General features: G+C 28.1%; 3 protein-coding genes across 5 annotated transcripts; 1 reads left to right on the top strand and 2 right to left on the bottom strand.

Moving 5' to 3' along the window:
• Positions 1 to 1,904: 1,904 nt before the first annotated feature.
• LOC107170451 (E3 ubiquitin-protein ligase TM129) lies at positions 1,905 to 4,459 on the bottom strand. The gene is made up of 6 exons (XM_015520575.2): positions 3,900 to 4,459; positions 3,535 to 3,763; positions 3,129 to 3,362; positions 2,884 to 3,046; positions 2,228 to 2,370; positions 1,905 to 2,168 (listed from the first exon to the last, which is right to left on the bottom strand). The coding sequence occupies exons 1-6, from the start codon at positions 4,108 to 4,110 to the stop codon at positions 2,033 to 2,035; spliced, it is 1,116 nt and encodes a 371-aa protein (XP_015376061.1). The 5' UTR covers positions 4,111 to 4,459; the 3' UTR covers positions 1,905 to 2,032.
• A 2,174-nt stretch (positions 4,460 to 6,633) lies between these two features.
• On the bottom strand, positions 6,634 to 10,226 carry LOC149055237 (uncharacterized). The gene is made up of 2 exons (XM_089229240.1): positions 9,764 to 10,226; positions 6,634 to 9,675 (listed from the first exon to the last, which is right to left on the bottom strand). Exons 1-2 carry the CDS (start codon positions 9,879 to 9,881, stop codon positions 7,139 to 7,141), a joined length of 2,655 nt encoding a protein of 884 aa, XP_089085366.1. The 5' UTR covers positions 9,882 to 10,226; the 3' UTR covers positions 6,634 to 7,138.
• Positions 10,227 to 12,459: 2,233 nt separating this feature from the next.
• Positions 12,460 to 23,530, top strand: Isha (Insulator su(Hw) mRNA adaptor). Of its 3 annotated transcripts, none has more exons than XM_015520577.2 (18): positions 12,460 to 12,791; positions 13,142 to 13,270; positions 13,351 to 13,512; positions 13,575 to 13,728; positions 13,997 to 14,076; positions 14,185 to 14,325; positions 14,386 to 14,510; positions 16,119 to 16,266; positions 16,586 to 16,758; positions 16,844 to 17,076; positions 17,131 to 17,339; positions 18,725 to 18,896; positions 19,080 to 19,313; positions 19,570 to 19,683; positions 19,743 to 19,844; positions 20,031 to 20,810; positions 20,899 to 21,174; positions 21,235 to 23,530. In XM_015520577.2, exons 1-18 carry the CDS (start codon positions 12,762 to 12,764, stop codon positions 22,566 to 22,568), a joined length of 4,596 nt encoding a protein of 1,531 aa, XP_015376063.1. In that variant the 5' UTR covers positions 12,460 to 12,761; the 3' UTR covers positions 22,569 to 23,530. The 3 variants fall into 3 exon arrangements, with proteins under 3 accessions (XP_015376063.1, XP_015376065.1, XP_015376062.1); XM_015520579.2 differs by having other exon boundaries at positions 19,743 to 19,865; positions 20,899 to 21,126; XM_015520576.2 differs by having other exon boundaries at positions 19,743 to 19,865.
• The last annotated feature ends 1,336 nt before the right edge of the window (positions 23,531 to 24,866 follow it).

The raw sequence follows: 24,866 nt of genomic DNA, 5'->3' as shown, positions 1-24,866 counted from the left end.
TAAACTCATATCGCGTGAAAAAGTACGCGAAAAAAAAGTCTCCGAGTGTGTCTCTAATGTTTTTATTTCATGATAAAATTATGAAAAAAAGAGAAAATTCTAATTTGGAGTGTCTAGAAATCAATTGTCTCACTCCTTGAAGTCAAACGTTAATCAAGAGTAAAATTTAAAAAAAAAACAAACCGAAAGAACCATTATTATAGAACCTAAACATCTAGATTCTTCAACTTTGAAAAATTGCAAAACTGGAATACCTAATTAATTCCGGATTGATGCTTTGGACTAAATAGGTTTGAAAAAAGAAAATGTTAGTCCAGTCTATATCGAAAAGTTTATTGCCGAAAACTGCATTAGAGTAAGTCGATATTTACATGTTTTACATGTGATTTGTATTTACTTGTCAAATGTACATACAATTTAGGTGTTAAGATAATATTATCAAATAAACTTTAAATAGGTTGTACCTAGCTATATATAGTTGATTTTGTTCTGAATACCGTAAGTCATTGTTGTACACCTTACCTATTGATAAGATATTTTAAAAATTTAAAATTTCAAAGTAAAAGTATAATTAGTATTTTCGGTATTATGTTAAGAGGTACAAAAAAAATTATATTTTATAAGTAAAAAAAAAAGGTTTAGAGTAATATAAAGAGTTGAAATCCAAATACTGTAAAATCAATGAAAATGTTTCAAGAATATTTATGGAGTATGTCATTTTTCAAAATTAACGCACCTAACAGTCCTCATGAACACAATAATTTCTATTAACAAATTTTGCAATCTGAAGGTTAGAATTATTTGAAGCAGGATTTTTTTTTTTTATTTCACTGAACATTTTTGACTACTTTACTAAACCTTTGCTTCATCATAGATTTACTTTACTTTAATAACCTAACCTAAAAATCAAGGAATTACAGCAAAAACAAACAATACTATATTATTTCATACTTAAATACTTAACAATTCCCAGTGTCCATGAAACATATATCATAAATATTAAATATCCATTTATTATTATTACCTATAAGTTTAGGGGGGGGGGGCTAAACCATTAAAATTGTCACATGTTTAAATATTTTCTATTTAATACACAAAATTAGAACTTAGTAGACAAAATGGTTTAATTAGAAATAATGTTTTATAAGAACATAGTCTTATTATTAAAAAACCCTTTTAAATACTTTCAACAAGTCAAAATATTATAATATTTATTTAAGTACCAAACCTTTACAACTTTAAATAATTGAGATTTTATAAACTGAAGCATTGTTTCAAATTTAATGGATAATTGAAAACAACACTAAAGCATGAATAAACCTAAATAATTTTATTATTTTTGTGTTTAGTGACAGCAGTCACAACAGATCTTACCTCTTTCTTATATAATAGTCTATACTTAAAATATCAAATTCTCTAAGTTATTTAAATCATGTTCATTATTTAAAACATTTAGCTTATAATTTATCATCCTGAATTTAAGGTCTTAATAAATTACAACTAGTTAAAACTCCCAAGTCAATAAATCTATTGTTAAATTAAAGATCTGTTTTTTTATTTTTATATTTTGGATATATTTGTTCACTTATTATTTTATAACATAACATTAACCACGGAATATTATTTCTTAAAATTTAAATTTTTATAGAATATTACTGGTTATAAAATGACTCAATATTTTCAAATTTAAGTACAATTGACTACAATGTCTACAATCAGTGTAATTATTTACAATTATCAATGTGACTGTGGTAATTTATTGGTGAGTGTTAAAACTTGAAGCATTGTGTATGTTTAATTTTAATATAACATCTTTTATTGGTTAATATATTAAAATATATTAATTTTTCTTTTTATTTCATTTTATTTAGTAATTAGTTACAATAAAAATAAATGTCTTTACATAGTTTTAAATCTTTTTATAAGTTTAAATCAAAACAAATTAAATATTTAAGATAACAAAACATTAAAAACTTAAAGGATACTATTTATACTACATACATTATCACAGTAGTAGTGTTGTCAATAGTACTTAATTATTTTTAACTAAATCAGAATTTTGCAATGGACAAACATCAAGGATGCAGAACAATTGACGACAGAGTGGACAAGTACATTTTGATGATAACCATATGGTTGTGTCATTTTGAGGTTGCCTTGATTCATACCTAAAATTAATATTTAATTTAATTTTTCCAATTCAACAATATTGATAAATCTTTCTCACCATTTGGCCATGCAATCAACACACCACATAGGTCTACATTGACACGAAGTACAATTTACTATGTCATTGCTATCTTCACAACATTTAGTAAGTTTAACGTCTGGAGGATTCACCAAACAACCAGCGCACACATCATCTTCTAACTAAAAAATAATATTAGAGTAATATAATCTCTTACTCAATTTTAATATACTTTATTAAACATCAAATAGTAAAATTATTAACATTTATAACTTATTACTAGCTTGAATCAATTGTTTCTATCTCTTAAAATCACTGAAATAGATTTCTAAATAGTCAAAAATGTTTTCTACTAAATGTTCAAGTTATTTTTTTAGGTAGTAATAATTAAATAATGTGATAAATGAAATATCACGAATTAAAAACTGAAAAACTAAATATTTTAACCGCGATAAAATGTTTTACATTTATATAGGTAATTATTTTGATATTAAACATATTATTATGCGTTATATTTTTTAATAAAAAATAGATAGGTTATCAAAATCACATATTTAAAAGATAATAGATAATGCATAATTTGGTTATTCATGATTTAAGTCTTAAAAAATATTTAGTAAATAATAAATATATAGGTTAGTGATAAATTTTATTATATGAATAAAATGTTATCTAGTTTAATTGTTTGAACATACTTCTGCTGAACTGTAACCATTATATACTGGATTTTGGGAGACCTGATCACGAAACACTTCAATGAAACGTTCTGTTCTTGAGCGCTGTAACTTGACGTTTTCCGCAATCTGTATAGGATGACCAATATGTTCTTCTAGTGTTTTAAAGTCTTCAGATCTTATTCTGTTCAAAGAATCAAAAGACTCAAAAGTTTACTTATGCATTTTAGTGAAAAACAAGAAAATTAATTAATCATTTGGCTTACCTAACAATAAACCATTTAATTTGAGATCGAATTGGTATCACTTGAATGTTGATGAACTGTATACTACCAGGAGTGCCATCAGGTGTAGAATTGTGGATATCTGAACTATACACTAAGAAAGAACTTTCTGATTTCTTAGAGACATAAACCATGTAAGGTTTTATTGATATTATCCAGTTTTCAGTAACAACTGTTCTATTTGTTGTACCATAAGACAACGTCAATTTTTGAAGACTTCAACACAAATGTAAATCACAAAAAGTATACTATTAAAATAAAATGTTATTACATTTTTTGGTAAGCACTTAAAAGGGATTAAATATACCCAAAATATATCTACTTATACAGAATATCTGGATTTAAATTCATAAATAGTATTGAATGCGTAGAATATAGTTTAACATACCATTGATATTCGGTAGAAATGTTTTGAGCTATAAGTGTCCAATCAACCAAATTATAACGACTCAAAATAATTGATAATGGATGATTACCCCAATTATTCAATTTCCATTTAGAAACTATTGAAAAGCTATAGCCAATTGGTAACAATGCTAAAAACATCAACTCATAAAAGTAAACACTAACAAATGCTTTTTCATTGTCATTAACTAGCAGCGTGCCTAGTAAATAAGCTGAAAAAACACACACATTTAGATTAACATTTATGATACAGTTATTATAACAATTATAAATTTATAAATAACACATATTTATGATTATTTTTTATAATGTATTCGATACAATATAATTCAAATGTTAAACACCAACCAAATGGTAGGCTTGAATGTACAATAATGCTGTATGATGTTCGCTTGATGTGATGCAATATGAAATTATTATACTCTTTGTCGATCACTGTATCAAGCAGATTCTCAACGGTTAGACCATTGGACACAAACTCGGTAGTTCTGAGCATAAAACAAGCCGACACAATCATAAAGAACAGAGTGTAGACCAACAAGGACGTGTATTCAAACATATTGGCAACAACCGACAATGATGATTTACACTAAGAGATTTATCTAATGGTCAACGCAAAACACTGCATTGTTATTAGATTATCGGTGGAAACTAGAATAACATTTATTATGATGCGAAATTTTGAACAGTAAAACTGTATCACTCATTCACTCACGGCACACTTCGAAGATTGGAGGTTTATAATATTTAAACTTATTGTAATTAGTAAAATATACTTTAACTAAATTACTAAAAACTAAATTCTGTAAATGCCCCTGTAAACGTAATCACCGTAAACCATTAAAGCAATAAAGCATAGACATTAACTACCCACTGACCACTACACAAAAAAATTAAAAAGAATATTGAATAATGATACCCACGTAAATTCAAATAAACATGAGATAACGTTGTGATAGTGATAAGAGTATGTAAGATACTAAGATGTCAAAAAAATAAAAATAAAACATCAATTAATGTTCACAAAAAAATCATGCAAATATCGATGGTATTTGACATCGAGAAATTAAATACCCTACATCAGAACCTCTAAAATTAATTTGAACTAAAACTAATATAAAATGCGTAAAAATATTTTTACTACAGACTACAGAGTACTGAGTACAGAGTGCAAATTGAGTTTTAAATATTTTATAAATAATGATAAATAAAAAATGTAAGTATAAATACATGGACACATGATACCTACCTAATATGGTAATATGGTATGGTGGTTGGGTAAGAATGGTAAGAGCATATTTTGAATCAAATACCTCAATTTCTTAATACGTGCATAGAGTATTATACTCATAATTTAATTCAACTACAGAATAAATTATTACAGCCTTACAGACCTTATTTGTAAATTGTAAAATGTCAGACTGCACACTTAATATTATTGCTTTAAACTGAAATTTTATTCTCGTTATCGTCTTAGAAAATGCAATGCATTAGATATATATAATCTTATATTATTTTGTATAAAATAAAACAATACAATTCAGGAAATACTAATATTTCCTAGTAGCTAGTATAATATTTGATTTTTGTTTTGTAGACCACAGTGAACACACGTTCAAATCGTAGTGCACACTTGTCTTGTATACATTCGTGGTTACACATAAAAATGGGGCTTAAGTTATTACGATAAAATGATCAATAATATTAGTATCTATACCAGACTGATGAGATTTAAAGTTTTTGAATCATTAACAGGATCCCATTAAACCTAGTTCATATTTCGTGGATATTTATTAAAACATAAAAATTACTTCTCATAAGTCACAAATGTAAGTATAATATACCTAATACCTATTAAAATGTCAATATTAAACATAAGTATACCCGGTGAAAAAGTCTCAGATTTAATAATATATAATAATATAATATATTTAATAATAATATATGTAGACTTGATTTTAATTGTTACCTATTATTTGTTTACCTAACGATTGACAGTCGAACACGTCACGTCATATTAATAATCGTTTTGATATATTGATATAGGTAATAATAATAAACATAATAAAATATTATATAATATATTCAGTGCCGGCTACAGTAAATTTACCATGTGTATCCAAACTAATAAAATCTGTTGACACCCACCCACCCACCCACCTTTCCTTACACACATACATATTAATGTATTATTAGGTAATAATAATTTATTATACATTTATACACCTATATATTCTAAATTCTAATACAACGTATCACCATGACTATTCCCCAAGCGTCAGTGCATGTTGCATACTTGCATGTCTCGTGACTGCATTACTACTACCATTGATTATAGAATAGACAGATAGACCATGCTATAGGGATTTTCGGCGACTACAATTTTAATTATGATAGCTGCCGGTAGGTAGCGTTGTATGAATTAATTTTATATTATTACTACTGACGGCGAATAATATAATATTATTCCTAGACCGGTTTGAGGTAGTGACAGAAAAAGCGATAAGCCTATTAATGACTTTATCATGGATAAACCTATATTTATTATTTTCTGAGCATTGCGCTATGATTGCCACAATCGCTAAATAGTATATTCACAAAATTGTTAATTTTTATGCCGAATTCTACTACAGAAAGCAACAATTAATTAATTTCATTACGAAAGATCAATTTTGTTTGGATGTTTGGAATGTTACGATTCAGTAAAATCTGCTTTGGGCGGAAATATTTAATTGAACATTACATACTATACTAGATTTACCATTTTTAAAAATAAAGCAAATCTTTAACCATATTGTAATTTTTAATTTTATTGTATTTTCATACTTTATAAAATACATTGTTTTGTATTTTTGTGTTCAAATTTTAAAATGAATAAAAACTCAATAACAACAAATAATATACATAATTAAATTATTAATATAATTTATAAATAAAATAATAGTTGTGTTTTGTTATTATAAGTACATACTGAATGTGTTAAGTTTAGAAACCAACTATAAGTCTATATAATATGATGAAAAACGATTCTAAGTGAAGATATACCAAGATTGCTAAACTGGATTAGAAATAAAATACTAGGTTTAAAGAATAAAAAAATTGTCTTTATTATTAAAAAAACACAAAATAAGGGTAAAATACATTTATACATTTATATTGAAGCATAATTATTAGAATAAAAGTAAATTGTGATGTTTGTTGGTTCTGAAAAGAACCGTTTAATAAAAATGAAACAAATAGTCTTAAAAAAGACTATTTAAAAATTTAATGCTAAGTCCTGAAAAGAACTGTTTAATATAATAAAAATCAATGCTTAATCCTGAAAAGAACTGTTTAATGTAGTTGATGTGAATTGTCCTAAAAAAGACAGTTTAATGTAATTGATGCAAATAGTCCTGAAAAGAACTATTTAAAAATCAAAGCAAAGTCCTGAAAAGAACTATTTAATGTAATTGATCCTTAGTCCTGAAAAGAACTATTTAATGTAGTTGATGTGAATTGTCCTAAAAAGGACAGTTAAGACTGCTTCTATATTGTTTTATGCAAATAGGTACAAGGTCAGAACAAGAAAAATGTATTTAATTTATTTAAATATGGTTTAATATTTTTAATTTAGAAAGTTTTGCTAATTTTGTGGTAGTTGAAAATAATTTTGTTTTATTAAATATTTTACAAATTAAAATTTGTTCAATTATGTACATTTTATGATCTATGCAGTTTGTCAATGATTCATCAAGCCATTTTTTAATTGTATTATTATTTTTTAAGCGCTCAATTAGTTGAAATTTTATTTTCTTTTTATGCAAATAGTTTTTATAATTGCTTTCAAAAATATTTAAAATTTTATTTACTACATTATTTAAACTATTTGATGGTGCTTTAAGTCCACTTTCATTATCAATTGAAGTATAATTTTTATTAAGAAGATGCAACTGCTTTTTATCATTTAAGTTTTTATCAACAAATAGTTCAAGTTGACATTGGTTACAATTAAATTTTTTCATACATTTATAGCCCAAATATCCTGCGAAATATGTTACAGAACAGTCTTCTAAAGTGACATCAATATTACTATCAGTATTATTTGAGTCCTCGTCAGATGAAAAAAAACAGAGAGATAAATTAGAATTACATTCTGTGTCGGAATCAGATGATAATTTTGAACTGTTAAAATTTATTTTATTTAGTGAACTAACTGGGTCAATTATAATTGGATTATCATCTTCTTGGGTTTCCTCACAATTTGTCGCTTTTGATGTACATAAAGAAAAAATACAATTACTTCTTATGGAAGTTCTGATTGTTTTAGCTGTTGGGTTTTTGTTATAACCACCATTTTGTCGAAAAATACTAAAGAGGTTTTCTAAAACATCCTGATTTAAACGATTAGTCATTAAAAATACAATATCATTAGATTTCTCTGCTTCAAAAAATTGCAATACACCTTTAATGGTCTGTGTAAGCCCTTTAAAACAGGGAGGTTGAGATAATTTTCCTTTTTTTAATTTTTGTAAATTTGTGAAGTATTGTGAAGCTTCTATTAAAAATTTTTTTACAGTACCTAGATCAGTTAATGCACAGAGGTATGGATTATGACTATATAAAGATTTACTATTTAAACAATCAAATAAGTTATTAATAAACTCAATAAAATCTGCAGTATTCGATGAAGTGTTACTTTGAAGTTGTCCTGTTTGTATACAAGTTCGGATTGCTGCGGCCATGGAATTGCTTAATAATTGTACTGCTAATTTAACACGCATTTTTTGAAAAGAATTAGGGTAAATATGTGCATCTGTTATTTTGATGAGAGACTTACTTTTATGATTTTGTTTGTCCAACTCATATGTTTTTTTTATATCATCAAATGAGATTATTTTATTATCTTTTATATAACAGGCATTAATTAAATTATTTCTAATACTTTTAAGTAAATGAGGAACATCAAACAAAGAAAAAATTTTATTGTTGTTGATAAAAAAAAATGGATTATCTTCTGAAATATTTAATGATTTTAAAGTGCTTTGGTTGTTTGTGCCTTGATCGCAAACTATAATTTTGGGACACAACCCAACCTCAAATAACTTTTGTAAAACATCAATTATTAAATTTTTTAAAATTGTTTTGTTAACTCCAGAATGAACAAGAAAATATGCAATTGGAAATTTCCATGTAGAGTAAATACCTCGAGCCATAAATACTAAAACACAGTTAGCACTTTTATTGGTCCTCCCATAATGACCTAAATCTTCAAAACCTTCAATAAAATCAAATTCTTTGGAATATTCTATAAATTCTTTTATATACATTTCATCAAAACAAACAGTGCAAGCTTTTTCTTTATAATCAGATGACTCAAATTTTTTTTGTATATGACTGAAAAATAATTTACTAAAACCTGGTAAGAATTTTGATTGACCAATCCAACGACGAATAGTTGATGGCCCAGGTAAATTAACTTTTTGTGAACGTAAAAATTTATATGCTGTTGGTGATTTATAATATAAGTTTAAAGCTAAATTTTTTTCATTTAATGTCCACGGACGACTCCTATCTTTTAATTGCATCGTTACCATTGCCTTAGAATTAATTGATGGAAAGTTATGCATATTTATTAAATTCTTAGCATTATTATGTGTTTTAAAAGTTTTGACTCTTTTTTTTAATTTTGAAATTTGAGTTATTTTATTATGAATTAATTTGTTTTTTAGTTTTAATTTTTGTTTTAAATTGATTTTTCTAGGTGTATCTATTTCTATCAAATCAGATTTCCTTTTTAAATTTGGGCTAGGCATGTCAATTATATTTGTTATTTTAATTTTTTGAGGTGTAGAAAAAGTTGAAGGGGGGCTCGGAAAAACTAACTCTACCATGTCTGGTTTTGAGTGTGTATATGTTTTAGTTGGGGTTGACATTATATTATACTCCTGCTGAGATTCATCATTCTGGTTAATGCCTGATGATGTAGATGGCTGTGTTTTAGATTGATAATTATAGGGAATAGCAGTATCTATCAAACGATTTTGAGTAAAATTTTGTACAAAGCTTTCGGGTGGGAAATGTTCTTGACAAATGTACCTATTGTGGAGTTTATCTGGATCAACAGAAAACAAACTTGTGTTTCCTGTGTAGATATAAAAAAATATGTGTAAAAAAAATTATAAATATTCGCAATGGTACAGAAAAATTAAAATTTAAAATTAATTACTCACCTGAATGTATTATCCATACTTCTTTTCTATCATCTTTTGGAAAACGATACATTTTTAAATTTGGAAACATTTTCTTTGATTTTCCACAATTTAAATATTGGCATTTATTTCCAGACATGTTTAAGAATTTTTAATTGTAAATGCAAATGCAACTAAAAACTCAAAAAACAAGAAAATTCGGAAAGCGGTTGTTCCACAATGAACAAGATAGTAATAAATGATAATATAATAAAATTATTATTTCCAATCATTTCAGTATATCTTCAGTTTCTTATTATTACTCTATTTTTAGATCGGCACTTCGCGATAAGCCACCTCTTCCCTTCCCCGCATATCCATGGCAAACATCTATGATGGGGGTACCACCTCCTTGCATCCCAACTACACTAGCGCTCCATAGTGGTTGCATCCTACGCATGGTCACCAAATATTAACATTGCATGGGCTATCTGTCTATTCTATAATCAATGCTACTACTGAAACCATCGTTAATTAGAGCAATACAGCAAGATAATAAATTATGTATATTATTTGCTATTTACACTGTATTATAATATAATACCTATAATATGTCAAGCAGTTAACCATCTACTCACCCACCCCAAAATCATGTGTATCCGTCGATACACTTGAGGTATAGGATAACCGCCACTGAATATATTATAATAAATATATAATGATAAAATGTTATAATAATTATAATAATACAATATACAATCAATATATTATTTTGTAATAATACAACAATCATATACTAATCGCAATTTGCAACTTTTACATTGTGACTTAAATACAGATGTTAAGAGGGCGCAACACTAAAAAAAAAAATCATGCAACGCTCAAGATATTATGGCGTTGTGTTTCGTATCGCCGCCATCGTGGCTGGCCGTAACCTGCACGCCCATAATTGTCTCCGTGACGGGGCTCACGCGGCGTAGTCGCGGTAGACTGGAAAACGCACTTTATTAAACTTTAAACTTTAATATTTCACGAACTTTCGTCTTGAACCTGAACGTGTCCATGTAATAATATTGGCATGGCCCGTTGCGTACATTGTAGCCCATACATTTCTAATGTACTTACTACTTACTAATTCGCGCAGCGCTCATCTTCGTTCGATCTATTTGTTATAATGAAAGCTTCTGTTTACTTACATATGTATATTAATACATAAAATACAACTTGTTTTAACCACATGACTTGATCTACATTTGCAATCTAATCACTTTTTTTTTAAATGTTTATAAAATAATAAATTGACTATGAGTAAATACATTTTTTAGTAACGCCTTTCACGATTTAAATTTAGTTAACCTGAAGTTAATCTCGTACGATAGTGGGTTATTCTCCAATCCCCTATATACGTAGGTATTAGGTGCGTTTAAAATGGTCGAGAATAGTAAATGTAAACAGCATAAAATAAGTCTAAAACTTTAAAATAATAATTGTTTGGAAAATTTCATCGATCGACTATTGAAAATTATAATTTAAATAACAGTGAATTGTTTTAAGTTTCAACAAATAATATTTTTTGATTTTATGTATTTTAATTTAATATTAAAATCGTATGAAAAAAGTCGTTATTTATATATTATAGAAAAAATATTTACGGGAAAAATAATATGTACAATAGTTTTAACTTTATAAGGTTATAAGTAGTTTTGCTTATTTGCTTGTATTCCAAAATACAGTATGGCAACGTCACACGGGTTTAACACATTTTTATTAAAAATATTTTGGGCGCAAATGGGTTATGATTTCGGGTGCAAGTGGGTTATAAAAAAAGGTGTGATGGGCGCAAATAGTTTGCACCGATTTCAAAAACTAATAACAATATTTTATAGTTCAACTAACAGGGGGGAAGTAGAGGCAGTTTCCCCCTCCCTTGGATTTGCCGGGTCAATTATCATGAACATTATTATACCTACTGATTTAGTGATTTTGCCCGGTAGTATTTGTATACATAAGTTTTTCAGAAGTGTTTCTGTTGTGAGAGTTTATCTTAGTTTTTTAACAGTTCTTGAATCTCCTATAGCATCTAGACTCTAAAGCTAATTTAATGGAAATTTCCATTTTTATTTTTCAAATAAATTTCGATATAGTCTGATGCTTATGTCCACAGTTTTGCAAAACGGTTATTCCATCCTTCAGTCATATTATTTGTTCGATGTCCTCCTAATAATTTTGTATTATGTACAATCCACGATGAATGTGAAAATATAGGTCGTATATAATTTTACTTACGAACAAACGTTTCAAAACACCAAAAAAAAAGATGCCTTTGCATCAAAATCATAGCCCTAGTTATTATGGTAGTTAACAAATATATATGAACAAACATTTTATACACATTGAAATACTAAGTATAACTTACTATAGAACTATAAAAGAAAACGTATTTCGGTAAATTTTACACTTAACTTTTTTTTCCTAGTGTGGGACTTTGTTTTCCGTCTACCATACCGTATAATAATATACTACACTACGTTAATAATAATATTATTAAATGTTATGTTAAGTTTTTTAAATAACCGCCATTATTTTATGTTAATCTGGTGTGTATCGTGGGAGATTATATACGATGATTACTGAGATTCTAATTGCCAAGAGAGAAATTATCGTTTATCCAGACTGGCTGCACTGTAACTGAACTTGTGCCGCTGCCCGCTGCTGTCCGATCAGCGCGTGCGTGCATTGTGCTTGTGCATATCGTAAGCTGTCGCGCAGTACGCTTTACCGTCGTCCGATCCCAAATCTCGATGTCTTGACTTTTGATTCTTGAAGTGTCAAACGTTGTGTACCATATCGTAATACACCAAAAATTGTGATTTCCGGCTAGGGTTTTTTTTTTGCGTTTTGTTTTGATCGAATTTGAGTGATATTACCGCAGTTGTGTACTTGTGTTCGTCATGTTCTAGATTTCTCGTTCGATTTCCGTCGTCGAGGATTTTCGACTCTTGTCGCTAATCTTTTCTCGAAAAACCGTCATCGTGCCAAAATGGAGGCGGTCAAAGCTTTTACGTTTGAGGTAAGTCAGACGAAAGCGTACCACACCTGTTGTGAATATTTTGTGAACTTTCCGGTTGCTTAGGGTGGCCTAATACTCTAAACAACAATCGACTTATACCCTGTTTGAATGCGTGCTCTATCGTAGTCTTAACTCTGATTCCAACATAAAAGTTGATATTTTTTATCTCGTTGATGATTAGTTAAAATGAACTGATCAAGACGATTAGACCGTCTGCCTTGAGCCCTTGGGCTGTAGGCAAACGCGACGGTTGTTGAAATTTTAATATTTATAATACTTTCGATGATATTGGTGTTAACTTGTTATTAGGTATCTGCTGTTACATAATTCAGTTTTTTAATGTTTTTCAGCTTTATTCCATTATGGAGATGAAGCCACCTATATCAAAAGCAAAAATGACTGCGATTACTCGAAATGCTATCAAAGCCATCAAGTTATATAAACATGTTGTTCAATGTGTAGAAAAATTTATACAAAAGGTAAATTGAAATTATAAATTTATAAACCCAATAAATTAGTACTTTAAAGTACCTACCTAACATCTGTTTTTTTTTTTAAGTGCAAACCTGAGTATAAAATACCAGGTTTATATGTAATTGATTCAATTGTAAGGCAATCAAGGCATCAATTTGGAAATGACAAAGATGTATTTGCTCCTAGATTTGCACGTAATCTCAAACAGACTTTTACACACTTATTTGCTTGTCCAGAAGAAGATAAAGTGCGTTAAAAAATCATTTTAGTTAAAACAATATTTAGTAACTCTAATGTGTATGTTTGTAGAGTAAAGTAATTCGAGTATTAAATTTATGGCAAAAGAATGCTGTATTTACCACTGATATCATTCAACCTATTTTTGATTTGGCTGCCAATCCTGATTATGGCGAACATTCTCAAACAAATCCATTATCATCAATGGACAATAGTCCAAAAATAAGTAATTATATTATTAAATATTTGTATTCATATTACAATAGACATTATTATATTAATTTGCAGTAGATCTAATTATGATATGATTCAACATATTATATAATGTTATAATATATTATCTTTTTCTCATTTAAATTATAAATTAAACAAGATAATTTGTTAATCATATTATATATTTTAGAATTGTTCATTTATTCAGAAAGCTATAAAATATTTCCACTTCTTTTTATAAAGTTATTTTTTGTTTGACTAAATATTTTATTCTTTAACAGGTGTTAAGACAGATCTTTTTAAAAGTCAAGAAAATACCCCTGTTAAAGATGACATGTCTAAACATTTTGACACTCTACAGGTAAATATAGTTAAGATTGATTATAAAAAAAAAAACAAAATAATTAATTAATAAGAATAACAATTTGCATGTATAATTCATTGTTTTTTTTTTTTTTTTTAATTGTAGTCACAGAGTTTAGAAACTGATAGTAAACCAATAGATCCAGCTATACTTGAACATATACAAGCTATTCAATCATTGTTGAAGAAACAACCAGGCCATATGCAACAGTCATCAACATCTCCTCAAGTAAAAAAATCTGATGCAGTAAGATATAATTATTAGTGTTTCTAAGAAATAAGGTTTGATTCTAAATGAATATTTAAGGTGAAATTGTTTGATAAAAAAATTCTTGATTATGATTATGGTGATGATGAAGATGAAATGCTTAATCAATCTCCAGTATTCCAACAACAGCAACATCAAAGTACTGCCATTGAAGGAATTGACAGGTTTGTTCTTTTTATATATATATATTTTTTGCTTAATTATAAGCATACAGAAAATGATGCTTTCAAACTTTAAAAAATAGCTATATTACAACAAAATCTTTTTAATTTTACTTTAAAATAATATTCAAGGCTTATTAGTTTTTAGTTTTTTAAGTATTAAAAATAAATACAAAACCATTAACTATATTTTGTTTTATATATTCAAATATATTCATTTATAGATTATTCATTCATAGGTATGTTATAAAACTGAGTTACTTATTTAATTGTTTTAACATAACTACTAAATCACTAAATCAAAATGTTTACCTACACAATTTTACAATCTTACCAAAAATATAATTGTTAAAAAAAAAAATCTAGGAACCAAGGTATTTCAGAAATTTAAATCTACTCTTACAGCTTTACAAGAAAAGTAGTATGAGCTTCAAAGGTTTGTATTATATTTTCTTTTCTTAGAAATACATTGCTTTATTTATTTTAAAGGTACAGTTGTATGTGTTATGTAACTTATGTGTATAAGATATATTATTTAAAATAAAATATTTCCACTATCTGTGAATACCAGATGGTGGATGCTGTAAAATAGGTTTTATTGAACTACACACTATATTATGTTATATAGATTATATGTATGCTGGATTTGCTGCTTTTTAATGATAAAAAATAATGTGTTCATTTAAGTAATAACCATTTAAACTTAAAAATCTGAAACAATAAGCATCAGTTTTAATTTTTATTAGGCATATTATTCATATCAAAAACAATTCAAATGTATGTTTAACATTTTTAATATTTTGATATCTACTGGTATACACTTATAACCAATATTTTATCCTAAAATCTTTTTAAATCTTAAAAGTATACTGTCAACAATATATTAAAAGTCATTCACGTAACATTTTTATGATTTACAAATCTACATAGTATTTCAATAGGAACTTAAAAAAAATAAAAATATTTTTATCATACATAAATCTACAATCTGTTACATAAAGTAACACTAAGAAAATGGGTAAGATGGGATGTACATATTAGGTGAAGATAGGCATGATTGAAGACATTATCCATTGATAGGGCTTCGGTATGTTTAATTTAATAATAGGAACTTAATACTTATATTATTTATTAATTGTTATGCACATACTTCGTGTTTGGATTGCATGATTTTTTTAACTTAATTGGTAGAAAACTACCATAAATGATATGTTTAAATGTACATCAAATAAAAAAAAACTCATTGGAAAATATTGGTGTTTTTTCATAGACTGTTATACCAATTATATTATTCTCCAAACTTATATTTAGCTAATAATATTTTTTTGATCATCTTATTGTTTAAGTGTATGGCCAATTCCATTTATTTAATAATAGAGATATTTTCAGGAAATACTTGATTAGAAAGGGAAATTAGTGATTGTAAATAATTTTAAAGTTAATTCATTGCTGAATATTTTTGTTTTATTTTTTTGGACAGTACAAATTAAAAAATTAATCAAACCATACTTAGGAAGTTGTTAGTAACTATCATTCATTGACATTTTCGGTTTTGAACAAGATTCAAGTTTGTAGAGATATTTTCTATTGTTTTGTATTTTTTAAATCCAGCCTATTGAATAACCCAGAAGTTCTGCGCACATTGCGCAATGTCGAAGGGTTAATGTCTTCACAGTCTAAACAGCAAGCAGAGTTGGACAAGATAAAAGAAATGAGAAAAGAAGCGGAATTTGACAAGCATCTTGCTCAGACTGTTCAGGTAAGATTACCAAAAATAGTACATGTGTAGCTTTAGCATAGTATTATTAAGCTATTCTTTGAAAATTTCAATGAATCAAATTGTCAGTCCAAACACGAGTCCCTGTGCTTACTTTTGTTTAGTTGTTCCTCCAAATAAAAATTTCAGCGGTAACGAGTCATCGAAAGGTAGGTTTATATTATGAACGAGTGATCCTGTTTCCGAGCAATCAATTCCAGCTCGGTAAGTACTTAGAATTAAGTCAAGCTCATATTAATGAATAATTTTGCTAACTATTTATTTAATATTTCATGATCTTTAATCTTAGTCTTAATTTCAGAATTTACCATTTGCTTCTGAATGTGAATTAAAACCAGCTCCTTTGATCCCCCAAGCACCTGGTGGAATGTTGTCAAACCCATATATAAATCAATTGTTCAATGCACAAGTATATCAACAACAACAACCTTTGATGTCATCAGAACATCATCATAAACCTTTAACCCAGATTATGTATATATTTTTATTCAGATTAGCTATTACTTCTTTTTAGTGTGACTTCTTACAATAAATAATTTGTTTATATTTTGTATAATAGTTATGATGATCCAAACCAATCAAAACCTGAAGTAATAGATCTAGATCATATTGCATCACCTCCTCAGAATAAACGAGAATCAAGGCGAGATGGTTATTCATCAGGTCCATCTCGAAAAAGATCTCCTAGGAAGAGTAGTCGTGAACGCCAACGCGAACGAGAAAAGGAACGAGAAAGAGATAGAGAAAGAAGAAAAAAATATCTACCTCCATTAAAAAAAAATCATTTAGCTGGTAAAAAAATGTTTTGATCTTGTTCATACTGTTGTTTAATTTATATATTTACAGTTGTAAGCACTACTCTTTGGGTGGGACATTTATCAAAACTCATACACCAAGATGATTTATATGGATTATTTCAACCAATTGGTGACATAGTTTCATTAAATTTAATATCACCTAGAGGGTGTGCTTTTTTGTGTATGAACCGAAGACAAGATGCTGCTCGTATTATGAGTAAATATCAAGGAGAAAGATTACAAGGGAAACCTATGACGGTATTTATCAACAATATAATCTTTTTATAAATATTATTTACATTTTTAAAAAGTTATACCATTTATTTTATATGTTTATATGTTATGGGACATAATTTATCTGTCCGTATAGTATCGCAAAGTAATAATTCGAAATTATACTTAAGAATACGTAACAGCAGTATTTGTTGTCTCCGTCTTACTAGTGTGTAATATAACAAATTTACGCTCAGCAGAACTTGTAGCTCCATTAGTTTTTAAAATTACAGTGATTAGACCTATTATGAAACTTGTTGGTAAGAACATTATCTGTGTTTGTATGTTGGTTTTTTACGATAATTCAGTTTTTAAGTGAGTTATGATCATATAATATACAATACATTAAAAATACTCAAAGCTCACTTAAAAATTGAATTATCGTAAAAAACCAACGTACAAACACAGATAATGTTCTTACCATCAAGTTTCATAATAGGTCGATTCACTGTAATTTTTAAACTAAAGGAGCTACAAGTGTTCTGCTGAGCGTAAATTTGGTATATTACGCATTGGTAAGACGAAGACAACAAATACCACTGTTACATACTCTTAACAGTGATTTATTTTCTGTACAGTTACAATTAAATATGTGGGATTAAAGTTTTTATAAATTACAAACTATCTATACAGGATGATTTTTTTATCATGAACCACTCATTATTTCAAAAAGTATCAATGTTTTTGAAAATATTTTTTTACAAAGTTTCATGTTGTTAAAAAAACAACATTTTTATAAAAAAAATTATGTTTTTAAATATTTTTTATCCTTATAATTGTTTAAGTTTTTTACTTTTTTGAATGACAACCTAGAGTTTTAATTTCATATTCCAAAGCAGAATATTTTTCTAAGTATTTTGATATGTAAAAATCGAATTTTGGACGAGTAGTTTATGAGATATAAGTATTTAAAGTTTGATTGTCGGAGTGGAGTGGTACGTGGTTACCCCGCAAAATGTTTGTCCACTACTCCGCTTGTCTAAACTTAAAATACTTCATGATAAAAAAATCACCCTGTATATTATTTTTTTTTAACTCTACAATTGATGTTATTTTCATTTTTGATTATTATTAAAATTAATTAAGGAGATCTATTTAAATCTTTGTCATAGATTTCTGCTAAACATTTAATTCAAAATGTGTTTAATTGCTTAATTGTTTCCATTATTGACAGTAAGTTTATGAATTGGGGACATTTTTACCCCATGCGCATATTCTTGTCATTGGATGTCTAAATATAATTGATTGAGAATTTTTTACACATGTTCCACATGCTCAAAATACTAGTACACCAAATACCATATGTACTAACAATGGTTATGAAATAAATCAAAACATTTTATTATAATTAGTATTTTAATTTAATAAAGATTGCTTGGGCTCCGGGTCAAGCAATGAAAGATAAAGAATGGAAAGATTATTGGGAAATTGATGATGGAGTTTCATATATACCTTGGGAGAAATTAAATAAGGAAATAGACTATGATGAGTTGGAAGTTGGAGGAATGTTAGATGAAGATACAATGCCTGAATGGCTTAAAAGTAAGCTATTTTATGAATACTTAAAAACTGCTTTAAGGATAATATTTACAACATAAACATTTAATTGATTGCCTGCCTGGGCACTTCTTGTAGTAATGCATGTTGTAAATAGTGTCTGTGAGCACAGTTTTAAATTTAAAGGCATTAAGATAAAGTTGTTTTTTTTTCTAAACTAAATTTCAGCTCATTTAAAAAACTTGCGCACATCAAAGAAAAATGAGAAAAAAGAAGAAGAAAAATTAACTGAAGGAAGTCAGCAGCCGTTAAATACATCTAACTTTTTTGATCCACAAGGTGTTCAATCTCCTAGTGTTCAAAATATGCAAATGTCTCCTGCTCAGAACAGTCAGCCAAGTCAGATGAATTTCAATATGCCACAAACAATGAGCATGCCTAATCCTTTCGGAATCAATCCTAGTATGTACAATTGGTAAACTTCAATATTTTTTTTAGCCCTTTGACTATTAAACTAAAATATAATTATACCCGGCCATACTGTATTAAATTTACATCATTGAAATCTTTTTTTTATTGAAGATTTCTTTTCTGTATACTATAAATAAGAAGTAAGTGTATACACGGCAACAAAATATTACAGTAATATTTGATGCTGTTGCATATTCGTAACATCAATAAGAGTTAAATAATAATTTTTATGCTTACTTCTTTTTAGGATTGATTAATCCAATGATGAATCCTATGATGCCTGGAACTATGCCTCCAATGGGGATGGGTCACCCTTCTATGATGATGATGAATAGAATGCCATCACCGTTTGGACCTCCGCGTAAGTTAATGTTTAGCAGAAATATTTATTAAAACAGTTAATTAACCTTAGCATTTTAGCAAACATGAACATGATGGGAAACCCTCAACAAATGACAATGTCTAATGATGCACAAAAACCACTTGGCGTACCTCCAGATATGATGATGTCTTTTCCTTTTGGTATGAATCTACCATCTCAAAGTAAATAAATAAAGGCAATAATGCAAATATTATATTTATTATTATAATTGTTGTAAATTATTGAATACATTCAAATTATTTTTTATTTTATAAATTAAAGTCTAAATTATCTTTAAGTACCTTTAATGATTCCAATTTTATTTAATATATATTTATTTATTTTAGCTGCAGCTATTTCTTCTGCTCCGACAATGATGGGGATGAATCCTCCCACTGTCACATCCGGAACTAGTTCTGCTCCTACACTTACTCAAAATACAAGTCAAAAGGATAATCTTAACACAACAAATCCTCCAAATCAGTTAGACCCATCAACCCTTATGCAATTTAATTTACCTCCTCCTCCGAAACTTCCAAATTTAAATGATTTTGCACGAATTGGAAGTAATACAAATATTGGTAATGATAAATATGATCCTAATGCATTAGGCAACTCTGATCAGGAAGATTCTAAAGATTCTGATAGAAATAATGAACGAGGTGGCAGAATTCATGGACTAGATCATAGGAATCGTAATTTCGACAATAGAGAAAGAATTGATAGATTTTCAGATAGAGATATTAAAAATGATCGTGGGCGAAGAGATGATTTGTCTCAAAGACAAGATCCAAGAAATCGTATTAAAGGGCCTGAACAAAGAGAAAGAAAATCATCACGCTGGGGTGATAAAGTTAATGAAGAAGTTGACAATACAAATAACATTGGTAGGTTATCAGTAAAAGAAGGATTAGGAATAGCTCAAGCTCCTAATATAGCACAGATAGATACTGTGAAAGATATTTTGATACAAAATAATTCTTTGCATCAAATCCTTGAACATGTGATTCAAGACAACATAGGTAATCCTCCATTCCAACCTGGCATGTTTGGGCCTAACAATGGACCACTTCCCAATCAAATGTTCAATATGCCCCCTCAAAATTTTCCACAAGGACTAGGGCAAGGTAATTAAATAAATTATACAAACAATTGTTAAATATATATTTTCAAGGATATGTATTATATTATATTATTTGTTTAATTTAATTTTAGATGGTCCAAGACCACTTATGGACAATGGTAATATGAGAGGACGAGGAGGATGGAATCGTGGAGGCCGTGGAGGATTTAGAGGTCGTGGAGGATTTAACCCACCTAACTGGGATAATAACAATTGTCCACCCAATTGGGATGCCAACAATGGACCTAATTGGGATAATAATGGACCGCCCCCTGTTTGGCAGAACCAAAGTATGAATAGAGGAGGTATGATGGGAAGAGGTAATTTAAGACCGCCATTAATGCAGAATTTAATGGGCCGTGGCCGAGGTACAAAATACTGAAATGAATATTGCATAATTTATTTAATATGTTTAACTTTTGTTTTAGATAATTGGATGGACAATAATGTACCTGCTAATAGAGGAAGTCGTGATTCAGATAATTGGGTTGGTCGAGGAAGTGGTCGTGAAACAGATAAATGGGGAAGTCGAGGAGGTAGTCGTGATTCAGATGGATGGGGTGGTCGTGGTAGACTCTCTCCATGGAGAGGTAATAGTAATCGACGACGAAATGAAGATTGGGAAGGACCTAATCAACAAAAGCGTTGGAGACGTGATGATAACCCAGAATGGGATGAACAACAAAAACCATGGAAACGTGGAACAATAAATGAAGAAGAAGAATGGCAAAACAATAAACAAGGATCACAGTGGACTCCTGGCAAAAAAGATGAAACTAACTATACAAAGTTAAAAAATCGGGATAACAATGATGAACGTTCTAGAAAACCAAGCAAATGGGGTGATAAAGAGTCTGATAATAGTACTAAAGAAGATCGTTGGAACAGAAAATCTGTAGAGCAAACTTCATCCAGAGATGAATCAACTACGGAAGAAGGTCCTCATCAAACGAGTGCTCCAATGGATTTAGAAAACTATGAAGGTGAAGCTGTTGATAATATTGAACAACATCATGGAGTCCACGAACAAGAAACTTTATGTACAGACATGATATTTAAACAACAAGATGAATTTAAGAACAAAGAACATCAAAATGAGATTCAGGAACACCATGACGTGGGTGTTTATGATGCTGAATCAAATAACGAAAATAAGAAGAATGTTGAAGAAAATATTGATGTGCAATGTAATAATAAAGATCAACAATTTGAAGATTATCAAAACGATTTTACCAATAATTCACAAGAATTGTCCCACGACAATATTAAAGACACACAGCAAAATTCACAAAACCTACCCCTAGGCAACATTGAACAGCAACATATAGAAGAAAAACATCATGAGTATCAACCTCAAGAAGAATATCAAAGAGATTCTAAGGACAATTTTAATTCCCAACAAGTAAATGAAATGAGCCAAAACAATGAAGAGTTTGAACAAAATGTACAATTCAACTCTGATTGTAGTAATACTTATGAAAATGACCAATCTAATAACCACCAATCTTTTAATGAAGAATCTTTTAACAATTCAAATCACGAGGAGCATTGTTCAATCAACACGTTTGCATCTCAAGTAGATGATGTTAATCAAGATATGAATATGGAAGAAAAATGTCGTGAAACTCATAATGACTTTTATTTTGGAGCAGATATGGAACAACAGAATAATGAGATTTTTTCAAATGAAGAAACAAGTAATGTTCCTCCAGATAATAATGAAATAAGTGATATCAACACAGCAGAGTTAAATCAAAGTTAAAGCACTTTACCTTTTCAACATTTTATCAAAAATATTCCAAAGTTTTTATGAGTTAATTATTGTAATATTGTATATTCCATTTCATTTGCAATTGGTCTAATGAAGAATGATGATATAATAAATTGCCTATTATATTTTATTAGACACTTTTTACTTTATTTTATAATTATTTTTCTGAACATTTTTTTTTACTTATCATTGTATAATGATTAACTGTTATATTATTATAAAGTGTTAAGTATAAATTTAGTGTTGGAAAGTAACTACGCAAATATTGTTAAAAATAAGTAATTTATGGTACTTAAATTCAATCAATTTTTTTATTTAAAGAATATTTTGTTAGCATATCTTATGTTGACCATTTGTTTCATTAACTACAATTTTAGATTTAACAAACTGTTTAGTACAAGTCATTAATCACAATAAAAAGTATAAATATTTGTTATAAAAAAATTACTTATTTTTTTATTTGTTTGAATTGTGTACTTTAATATTAATTTGGATTGTACATATTTTACCCTATTAATTACCAATTATTTTACTGTAAAAATGTTAAATTATGTTTATAGCATTCTTCTAGAAAATTGAAAATTTACTGTAAAAAATCAAACTGTATATATTTTAAATAACACAGTTTACTTTAAATGGGGCTTTTTGTTATTTATACTTATATATTAATATATTTAATATATTACTATATTGATAATTTTAATTGATATAATAACAGTCTAAAATATATATGTATTATTTAATTATTTCAATTTGTTAGTGTTATTTACTTAAATGAAAAGATTCATTGTTTTATCCACCCCCTCGAATATACCACTGTTTCGTGTATTGCAACTTTATATTTATTTTACTTGATATTAATTGTTTTATCACTTGAAAAAAAAAATAGCACGCACTGTATTATCAGACTTGATTTTGCCAGGCCATAATAAATAATAACCAAAATATCTAAAGCACGTTTATGATCATCGGGTAAAATAATATATTTTGTTTTCAGCTTTATTATTTGTTTGGGCCATTGGTATAAAGTACGAAGTAACCACTTACCTATTATTTTTCATCTACTAATATTGTGAACTGTGGCCTACAACTGTACAAATTTAATCAAAGGCAAAGTTGAACGATTTCGTTACATCAATTAGTGTATACTACGAAGTCTTCATCTGAGGAATTTCAAACTAGGTACGTTTTATCACCTAAAATGTACGCGTCTATTCATTATTAAGACGAAACACGCTCAACTTTTATGGCTGACTTTGTAAATGCCTAAAACAGTGGTTCTCAACAAGTAAACATCGCCAATTGTGTGCATTTAAATTAGGGTCTTCGTAAACAAAAAAATATTGACAAGCAATATGGCCGAAAACTTACTCCTATATATTATGCAGATACTAAGAAGTAAACTTGCTGTTCATCTTCGATAACATTACATTCAAAGCCACAAAGAGTTTAAAAAAAATAAAAATAAAAAGCACTCTTTATAATATCAAACGCCGCGCGCCGTGAGCCGTGGAGAGCCTTTCAGAGACAAATTTAGAATACATTTTGTTGCCCGTGGCGATAATTTTCTATGACTCCTCATCTTTGTAAATATTAAAGACCATTTTCTATAATGAAGTTGGATAGAGCGTTTGAGCGTCTGATCCATGAACCGTGAGGGCGATCACTGAATTAAAGTAGATAGGTAGGTATAATATATTTTTATTTGATCATTTTCTTTTAAATTGTAAAGATTTATTGAAGTTCAAACTTTATAGTTTTATTACCTATTTAGATATCGTATTTTTAAAAATGAATTAACTTTATAGTAGGTAAAAACCAATATCTGTTTTCCAGAGATAGGTAATATTTGTCTATACCCTCGTCAAGTAACTAAAAAGTGTGTATTAAGCATTTTAAAATTTAAATTCGCAAATTTCTAATTTTCTATAGGTAACATAATAACGCTGAATTAGGTAGTATATAATTTATTACATTAAATACGCTAAATTGTTAACAACATATAGATATAGGTAGAAGTAGATATTAAATACCTACTTATACTTCTATGTCTATATCTAATATTGAACTCTTTTTATTCAAAAACAGATATATTTTTTTATAGTAGTTAATAGTTAAACTTTTAATGAGTTATGTCTACTGTCAACTATTATGTAGTACGTGTTATTGTGTTAAGTATTCCTAGTCATATTGAATAGTTATAGGTCATGGCTTATAATTATGTCGTGTCTATAATAGAAGTACATAAAATGCTAATAACAGTTATGGTTTATTATTTAAGTTTACTCA

Source organism: Diuraphis noxia, unplaced genomic scaffold (genome assembly GCF_037042655.1).
Source record: "Diuraphis noxia isolate RWA-SAM2 unplaced genomic scaffold, SU_Dnox_SAM2 contig0005, whole genome shotgun sequence".
Classification (NCBI taxonomy): Eukaryota; Metazoa; Arthropoda; class Insecta; order Hemiptera; family Aphididae; genus Diuraphis; species Diuraphis noxia.
This window is presented reverse-complemented; position numbering and strand designations above follow the sequence as displayed.

Coding starts and splice junctions, on each gene's coding strand:
- LOC107170451 (XM_015520575.2), bottom strand. CDS start 4,110: ATGTTTGAATACACGTCCTTGTTGGTCTACACTCTGTTCTTTATGATT. Junction 3,764..3,899: donor ACATTCAAGCCTACCATTTG/GTTGGTGTTTAA, acceptor GTGTTTTTTCAG/CTTATTTACTAGGCACGCTG. Junction 3,363..3,534: donor ATTTCTACCGAATATCAATG/GTATGTTAAACT, acceptor TTTGTGTTGAAG/TCTTCAAAAATTGACGTTGT.
- LOC149055237 (XM_089229240.1), bottom strand. CDS start 9,881: ATGTCTGGAAATAAATGCCAATATTTAAATTGTGGAAAATCAAAGAAA. Junction 9,676..9,763: donor AGTATGGATAATACATTCAG/GTGAGTAATTAA, acceptor ATATCTACACAG/GAAACACAAGTTTGTTTTCT.
- Isha (XM_015520576.2), top strand. CDS start 12,762: ATGGAGGCGGTCAAAGCTTTTACGTTTGAG. Junction 14,326..14,385: donor AAGTAAAAAAATCTGATGCA/GTAAGATATAAT, acceptor TGAATATTTAAG/GTGAAATTGTTTGATAAAAA. Junction 17,077..17,130: donor AAAAAAAAATCATTTAGCTG/GTAAAAAAATGT, acceptor ATATATTTACAG/TTGTAAGCACTACTCTTTGG.